At 37.2% G+C, this 9,335-nt stretch overlaps 1 protein-coding gene across 1 annotated transcript; it reads right to left on the bottom strand.

The window, feature by feature from the left end:
- Positions 1-335: 335 nt before the first annotated feature.
- Positions 336-8,145, bottom strand: LOC146310018 (GDP-L-fucose synthase-like). The gene is made up of 10 exons (XM_084744951.1): positions 7,379-8,145; positions 5,790-5,904; positions 4,616-4,744; positions 4,298-4,371; positions 2,370-2,503; positions 2,194-2,258; positions 1,957-2,023; positions 1,722-1,801; positions 703-802; positions 336-441 (listed from the first exon to the last, which is right to left on the bottom strand). Exons 1-10 carry the CDS (start codon positions 7,504-7,506, stop codon positions 386-388), a joined length of 948 nt encoding a protein of 315 aa, XP_084601077.1. The 5' UTR covers positions 7,507-8,145; the 3' UTR covers positions 336-385.
- Between the last annotated feature and the right edge of the window lie 1,190 nt (positions 8,146-9,335).

Here is a 9,335-nt window from a genome sequence, read left to right as displayed (position 1 = left end):
GGTTGGCAGAGGCACACAACCATGAGGCACTAATTCTAGTTATGATATGGGAAAAAAAACTTGTCTTCACTGGGACACATTAAAACAGTTATTATATAAACATTAGTGTATGGAAATGTGAGATTTTAATACATAAAAAGCATTTAATAAAGATACACAGTAGATACAGAAAATTAAAATATTAATTTCTCAGGCTCTTTCTAAATCATTCAACTGTTTCATTAAATATTTAAGAAAAGTGTAGCTAAAATAATAATAGCTTTATGTGAAATTAAAACATTACAGAAGGCTTTGGTGTACAAGAAGACGTGTTGTTTGATGATGCGCTGAATTCACCAATACTCCGGAGTAATAACAACGTGCTTGATATCCATGTTTGGTCACTTCATGTCCGGGCAGTGTCATAGTTGGCCACAAACCAGTTACAGGTCATCTTTATAGCTGGACGGAGAGAAAAATACAAAAACAAGTCACCTTCAGTGTGCTGAGGATGCATGCACATATTTATATGCACATAAGTTAGCTACTAAGTCTCATGGATTAGTTGTGCAGTCTCTTTGCTATCATGTATGCAGTTCTGTTAGATTAACTTACACGTATTTTTTTAGAAATTTTTGTCCCATTCAGTTGTTATTTTGGCCCACAAAAAAATGACAACTGCTAAAACGACAGTAGCCGTCTAGTTATACAGTAAACTCTGACCTTCTTTAAGGGGTGTAAAGGTGATGTCGGGGACGTAGCGTCTCAGCTTTGCATTGCTGGCTGTCTTCTTCAACTGGCCGTCTGACAGGGTGGTGTCAAACTGATGTTAGGGGTCAAGGGGAGAGTGAATTTTAACTGTGAGCTTAAACAGCTGCATACAGTATATAATTTGAATTTGCACCAGAGCAGCACCAATTTATTTAGAAAAATAAAACCATCCTGAAAGCAACTGCCCAAGAAAAATTTTCATTGCTCAAAAAATTTGAATTTTGCACATCAATTTGGTGATATCTAACAGACATTTTTCACAGCAGCCATAAGATAGTAGGGTATACACAGGTGTTATCAATGATACTATCCATCCATCTTCAACTGCTTATCCAATGTCAGGTTGCAGAGGTAACAATTCCAGCAGGTGACCCCAGACATCCCTTTCCCCAGCTATATTAACCAGCTCTTACTAGGGGATCCCAAGGCTTTCCCAGGTCAGGGTGGAGCTATAATCCCTCCCCCTAGTCCTCAGTCTGCCCCGTGGCCTCCTCCCAGCTGGACTTGCCTGGAACCCCTCCTTACAGAGGTGTCCAGGTTGCATCCTTACGAGATGCCCGGACCACCTCAACTGGCTCCTTTCTACGCAAAGGAGCAGCAGCTCTACTCCGAGTCCATCACGGATGACTGAGCTTCTCACCCTATCCCCAAGGGAGATGCCAGCCACACTCCTGAGAAATCCCATTTCAGCCACTTGCATCCGCGATGATGATACTAATTAATGAATGAAACTGACTTGTGTTACCCTTTTATTTTATGCCAAAATGGCTGCAGTGAAAAAGGTGTATTACATGTTTTCCTTTAAAGGCAGCAACTCCTTTTAAAGCTTGTGTAGACAATCTCTTAACAGTTTGCCGTATATCCAAAGTTCACTGACGCATCTTGGAAACAAAACAGATTCATGCACATCTCAATTTGATGATCTGGTCTGTAGTCATGGTGAAGGATCATGGGGGAAGTTTGAAGGATACATGTATTTTGCCCTTGAAGTCCAGAGCCTCTGCTATCATGTCCACAGCCTCTTTGATTGAGATCTCGTCCTCTTCGTCCACTGTAAAGAAATCAACAGTAAATGAATGATGTGTACAAGGACTGTACATCTCTATGTTTTGAAGCAAAGACATTTTCTTTAGTGTGTGACACAATCACAAATTCCCAGAAGTGCATAATAATCCTGGCTAAAGGTGAGCACAGCACTGTCCTCACCAGAGAGGATGATGGGGTCGACTTCTTCATATTCTCTCAGGACCCACACAATTAGACGGCCCAGGTCCTGAGAATAAACGCAGATAATGAGACAATGTAAATGTATGCATTATATTTATTTTATCTTAATACATTTGGCCCATACCTGTCCGCTAAAATCTATACTTTGCATTCTTAAATCACATATGGGTTACACAGTACACTCACGCAACTAGTTACAGTATACAGACACCATACCAGAGAATAAATGAACTGTCTTCTTGGAGCTCCAGAGCCGCACACGTTCACCGGAGTTCCTTCCTCTATGACAGAAATAAGAGAAAATAGACTGTTACCTGCTTCTCATCTGTTTGTCATTCATTGTTATTCAGTGTGTGTGTGTGTATTGAGATTAGTGTGTCTGAGTTAATTACTTTTGGCTTTGTATGTCTTGTTCATGAGTGCTGACAGCACATGTCCGTTTTCTATGCTGAAGTTGTCATGAGGACCGAACACATTGGTCGGGATGACTGCTGTGTAGTGGTGACCATACTGCTGGAAGTACGCCCTGTCAACACACACACACACAGACACACACACAGAGTAATGACTTATACTGTAAAACTTGCGTAATGCTTTTCTGCAGGCATTCATGTTTAGTCATGTGTGGAGGTCGTAGTCGTTACATTTCCCACTTTTAAGTTCCCACCACTTTCGGTAAACAAACAAAAAGTGTCATGGCGTCCTTAACGAGAAACTTGATCCCTGCCAGAGCCCATTTTTCTTTATCACAGAAGAGTGAGATCAGATCCCTGGCAGGCAACAGATGGTGAAGCACCTACTGCAATGCTGCCACCACCACTGCCAGGTGCAACCAGCGGAGATTTGCAGTGTTCCACCAACATTATAATGACCTCCACATACATGCAGTCAGCTGTCAGTGGTTGTATAAAACAGTTGTATGTCTCTACTAATCAGTCAAGTTGCAGTTTACATCCATGTTTGTCCAGACTCATATAAAGCACATAGTAAAGAAGTAGTTTAATATGGAACTTACTGCTGTATGACCCCTAACTTTTAATGAATTTAATAAAAGGTATGAAAGTAATGGAAGTAATCGCTATATTGACTTACTCATACACATGATTACAGAGGACAAGTGTTGGGAGGGTTAGTTTAAAAATGTATTCCTATACAGTTAGGAATTACCTGTTAAAAAATGTAGTCTGTAATGTAATCCATATATCACAATATTAAAGTAATGTAACTTGATTACTTTCTCTTACTTTTGGATTACCCCAGTGTTAAGTATGGTAAAATTGTTTCACCTAATTTAGTGTTTTTAGAGTTGAAACTAATGATTATTTTCATCATCTGCTAATCGGTCTGTTATTTTCTCATTTGATTGATTAGTTGTTTGGTCCATGAAGTGTCAAAAAATGGTGAAAAATTTTGATGATGACGTCCTCAAATGTCTTGTTTTGTCCACAACTCAAAAATATTCCATTTACTGTCAGAGAGGAGTAATCAGAGAAACAGAGAAATTGAAGAATTTTGACTTTTTTTAATTTAAAAATTACTAACAATGATTAATCAATTAATTAATCATGCCACAATCTTTCCTGTAACAATTCTCCAGTAATGAATTAGTTGTTTGGACCATGAAATGTCAGAAAATGGTGATCAGTGTTTCCCAAAGTTCAAGATGACATCCTCAAATGTCTCATTCTGTCCTGAAGGCCATGATAATAACAACCCCGTTTGGTAAATGTACCTCTAAACTTATTTTATCTCATCTTATCTTTTATATGTAACTAATGGAATAGAGAAGGCTAACCATTATGATGTAACAGTGAACTTGACCTTTGAGCTTTTGGATGTAAAATCTCATCACCTCATTATTTTATCCTATTAAATATTGGTGTGTAATTTCTTTATAATGGTGTATGAAATCTTGAGTTATGGCCATAATTGTGTGTGGTGAGGTCACTGTGATCATGACCTTTGATCCACAAAATTTAATCAGTTTGTGTTTGAGTCCAAGTGAACATTTGTGTAAACTTTAAAGAAACTCCCTCCAGGTGTTTGTGAGATATCGTGTTCACAAGAATGGAATGACCTGAAAACATAATGCCTTAGGCCATTAAAACATAAAGGCTTTGAAGTCAATAAAAATATTGGTTCAGTAGTAATCGAGATTAGACAGACAGACAGACAACAGACAAAACACAGATTAGGAAGTACATGCCTAATCAGGTGCTGCCGCCACAGTCCTTTGTTAAGGATTAATTTGAATGTATTTTAGATTCACCCATGACAATAAGTCTACAGTACACATCCCTGTTGGTGCTGCACTGCTTACCTGTTCTGAACATCAATCATCCTTTTTGCATGCGAGTACCCAAAATTGGAGTTATGAGGTGGTCCATTGTGTATCTATGAGAGTGGGGGATTACAGCAAAGATTAAGTTAAACCGATGCCTTTTGTACTTAATTTCTGAACTGGGATTTTGTGTCCTTATATTTCATTTTCTCAATTTACAACAAGACAGTACCGATTCTTTATTATTGTTTTCAGCAAGTCTTTCCAACAAATAACCTCCTACATCTCCATGAAGCGAAACTTAAAACAACCCAAATAATAACTAATAAGTTAAAAAAAAAAAAAAAAACACCTTACCATGGTCTCATCAATGGGGTATGTGGTTTTGTCAGGGAAGATACAACTGGACAGGCAGGACACGACCTTGGTGACACCCATCTCGTGGGCTGTTTGTAGGACGTTGTCATTGATTTTGATGTTGTCCCTCTGTGAAGACGTCAGACTGTCACTAACTGGCCAGTAGAGTTAAAAGACAAGATATTTCCCATAGATATTTCCCATATTTCCTATTATCTCCCCAGCCAAGTCCAATCTATTAATTAAGAGGACACTACATCAAAATCTTATTATAAAAACTTGATGTAATGATAAGTAAATCACCTTGAATCCTTTTACAGTAGGATACACTGCCTGGCCAAAAAAAAGTCACACACTGTAATATTTTGTTGGACCGCCTTTAGCTTTGATTACAGTTCACATTCACCATGTCATCGTTTCTAAAAGCTTATGCAATGTATTCCCGTCCAAAGTTGCATTGAATTTTCGCAAAGATCTTGTATTTATGATGAGAGAGTCGGACCACTGTGTAAAGTCTTCTCCAGCACATCCCAGAGATTCTCAGAGGGGTTAAGGTCTGGACTCTGTGGTGGACAATCCATGTATGAAAATGATGTCTCGTGCTCCCTGAACTACTCACTGATAAGTGGTTTTCTTTTGGCTACACAGCTGTTTAGTCCTAATTCCTTGAGTTCTCTTCACACTGTGTGTGTGGAAATGCTCTTACTTTAACTATTAAACATAGCCATGAGCTCTATTGTTGATTTTTTATGATTTGATTTTTTTCTGTCCTCATATCTTCCGTGAAGATGATGGTTCACCACTGTCCTTCCAGGTTTTAATAATGCCTTGGACAGTTCTTAACCCAATTTTAGTAGTTTCATCAATCTCCTTAGTTGTTTTCTTTGCTTGATGCAGGCCAATAACTTGACCTTTCTGAAACAGAGTAACATCTTTTTCACAACCACAGGATACGTCTTCTGACATGGTTGTTTAAGAAATGAGAAGCTACTCACTGCATCAGTTAGGGTTACATAACTTATTACCAGCTAAGGCACATTAATCTTATTCTTCTTTACTTAGTTAAATCCAGGTGGCGACCTTTCTTTTTTTTTTCTTTGGCCAGGCAGTGTAGATCGGAACAGTTTGCAGTTTGTCTAGATCATTAATGTACAGTATGGCAGAATTATCTCACCAAAAAGTGGAGGTTCTCCTTCATGTGTAGATAGAGTCCTCCGACTTTTGCAGCTAGGTGGATGACATGAGTGGGACGATACTTCTCGAACACGGCCCTGGTCTGCTCAGCATCTCTGTTCATGTCGTAACACCACATTCACATAAAATATGAAAGTTCCTTATAGTACAGTAGTCTAAAGTTTTAGTTAATTAAAAGTGTGGAGACTTTAGTCTTATCTTTGTCGGAGTAAAATAGAAGCTATTTTAGTCTTCTGTAGTTATCAGATTGTATTGAACATATCAGTCAATCTAATTCTGCCATTTTAGTCAAACTTGTTTCACTAAAGGTTTTATCTTATCATTACCTGATGAAAACCATAGATTGAACGTTTTAGATAGCAGCTTTGCAGGAAGTGTATGGTCTAGTGCAGAACTTCTCTTTTTTTTTCTTACAATGTGCATGTCTCTTGCAATTACAGTATTTGACATAGCCTGTGTTTTTTACATTTATACTTAAAAATCTAAAATAGGTCTAATAAAAAAAAAAACATAAATAGAATATAGAGAAAGCTGGTGGTGACACGTGGGTCACTAGCAGGAGGAAGATTTATATACAGTATGTTTATTAAGAGTTATAGATTATTAGAGTAGAATGTCATCTATAAACTATTTTAGATGTCAAAATAAAATAAAATATTATTTGTTGAACTATGAGGTCTTTAATAAAATAGCTATTTTTTTAATATTATGATAATTAAAATAAATTAATCTGAAAACTTTTCATGCACTGGGGTCCCCGGATCACTGGTCTAGCAGTCTGATGGTATCACTGTAAGGAATACATCCAGCCATGGAACATCTTATGAATTGCATTTTTATTTTGAATCTAAACAATTTGAATGCCAATACAAACTGGCCTGGAGCCTAATAATCTCTTTAAACTATTATATTTAAACGATTATTATTACTATTAAAAAAAAAAAAAAAAAAAAGGATTACACCTTCATTCTTGTTGTTGTCATGGTTAACTTGAACCCACGTCCTGTAAATAGTTGTAAGTTTCTCCGAGTTCTGGCTCATTGTGTGCTGCAAGTGTAGACCTGATATGATTGTGCAACACAGGAAACAAAACTGCTGCAAAGAAAAAAGTCTACAATATTTCACCTCCTCTTTAATTCAACACAATTAAAGAGATTTTGTGTCATTTTTCATATTTTCAAGTCAACATGATTGTATATTTATAGTCATAGTTAGCGTTTAAAGTCTATGTAAAGGAAATTCTGAGTTTTTCTCCTAACACATTATACATGTTAGAAAATAGTTGCTGAAAACACTTAAAATATTAATCATGATTACTGTGTTCAGAATTTTTCAGGCAGACCTGAACTATGGCTCAGTCACACAACAGAGCCATAGTCCCCTGCAAGTATATACACCCCACAAACCAGCTCACAACTGACATCACATTACCATTATTTCTTTATTTATTTATTTTTAATACATGAAAACCAGTTTCCTAACTCTGTTATCAGAGTTGTAATGCATCACTTACATTAGAAATTGTTTGCAGACACTTTCGAGTAGAAGAGTACAATTAAAGCAACTTACACAAGATCAGCGTCCTTAGAAGAGAGGAAGATCCACTCCTCTCCTTCCAGTTTCCCACCGTCCTGCTGCACCACATGCTCAATGGCTTTGCCCACCAACCCAGATCCACCTGTCACCAGGACACGCATCGTCCTCGCTTTGGTCACCGACCCCGTCTCCTAAAGCTGTGCTGGCTGTTCAGAGTGAAATAAACGTAAATGAATGGCATTCATGTGCCCTAATATATAATATTGACACAAATTAGGACTCCTAGCTGAAGAAATACAGATAAAAGTTTCAAACATCTTCATGGTCCTTACCCGTGTGTTAGAGGAGAGTGCTGTCAGTGTGTGTGGATATCACTGGAGGGTGTTTGTCTAATTATGGAGGTGGTTCTGCACAATAAGTACCCTCATGTTTCAGCTTGTTCTCCTTAACCTTGATGTAACCAACAGGATTTAGGTGAGTCATGTGTTTCTAAAAATCTGACAGAGTAGACGGAAACGTGGCACACGACTTTAAAGTGCCAACATTTTTTTAAAACAAAATTATTATAATAGGACCATCAATCAGTAAATACTGTATGTATTCATGACACGAGGTTTTCACCTGATTTGACTTCTCTGATCAGGTGAAGTGAGGGTATTAGGTTCTGTGCTTATTTTTGAGAACTGGGACAAAACTGTATTTTGAGGCATTTTGAGTTTTACCCTTTAATTATGGTGGGAAAATTTAAAAGATCGGATTTATTCGAAAAAAATCAAACTCCTGGCTTTTAAAACTTGTAACAGGCCAACCTCCCAGTGATTTAAGTTTTTTTTACTAAATGTAGACACCAACTTCATCAGATGGAAAATCTGATGGAGTTGGCGTCTTTTTTTTTTTTTTTTTAAGTCACTATAGATCTCTTAATACTAATCAGAGTACACATTTGTACGACATAATTAATCATATTATTAAGGAAAGCAAAATATTTCCTAAATTACATATATCTCATATATATATATATAAATTCTTAAAGAATAAAATATATAATATATATACAGTATACACAATATAAAAATATTGTATTCATGAAGTAGTCCAACCTGATCATATGAATTACTTATGTCTTTTGACATTCTTCGAAGAAAAACTGGCTCTGAGATCCTAAAGAAAGACTTTTCCCTGCTCCTGGAGAAACTGACCGATTGTCAGTCACAAAATGTCTTCATTTCTGGCCCCATTCCAACTCTGGGGAAAGGAATTGAGTCTTTCACCAGACTCCCTGTCCTGAATACATGGTTGACATCGGCGTGCTTCCCACGGTTGCAACAGGTAATCGGCATAAGCTTTCAAGGCAGACTGCACATTATATCAGACCAAGGAAGTACTTATCCCCTCAACAGGAATGGGTAGACCTGTGTGTGAGGCAGTGGTACGTATAGATACATAAGTTCCACGGGGCAGATTACCATCAAGGATGGGGGCCAATTATAGGCTGTGTTTCAGAGAGTGAGCCAATCAGGTCTGATGATTCCTCATGTTTTTTTTGCCTCTTTTGAACACAGTCAAAGGCGGCTCCTTAAAGACATCAAGGGTGGGGTTGGATTGTAAAATGTGCCAGATTTAATGTATAATACTTTTAATCTCCCCAGCTTGAGTTTGTTATATGGGAGACTGTTTTTGAGGTGCATAGGATGACAAGACTCTGCTTTAAACAGAGTATTATGAGCCTTCTTGTATAAATCTGTGTATCATATATTATTAAAAAACGAAATCCAGAAAGTCTAACTTGAGTTATGTAGACAACCACTTAAAGAAAAGGCAAGAATAAATGTAATAAATTTGAAGAATACATTTATAGTGCATTTTTTTTTATTTTAGGATGGAATGCCTTAGTGTTTTTTCCCTCTGGTGGTCTACATAACTAAAGTAAGACTTCCTGGAGTTTGTATTTTTGTACTTTTTACTTTTCTCACTAAAGAGACAGATATGC

Source organism: Lutjanus erythropterus, chromosome 19 (genome assembly GCF_056507025.1).
Source record: "Lutjanus erythropterus isolate fLutEry1 chromosome 19, fLutEry1.hap2, whole genome shotgun sequence".
Classification (NCBI taxonomy): Eukaryota; Metazoa; Chordata; class Actinopteri; order Lutjaniformes; family Lutjanidae; genus Lutjanus; species Lutjanus erythropterus.
This window is presented reverse-complemented; position numbering and strand designations above follow the sequence as displayed.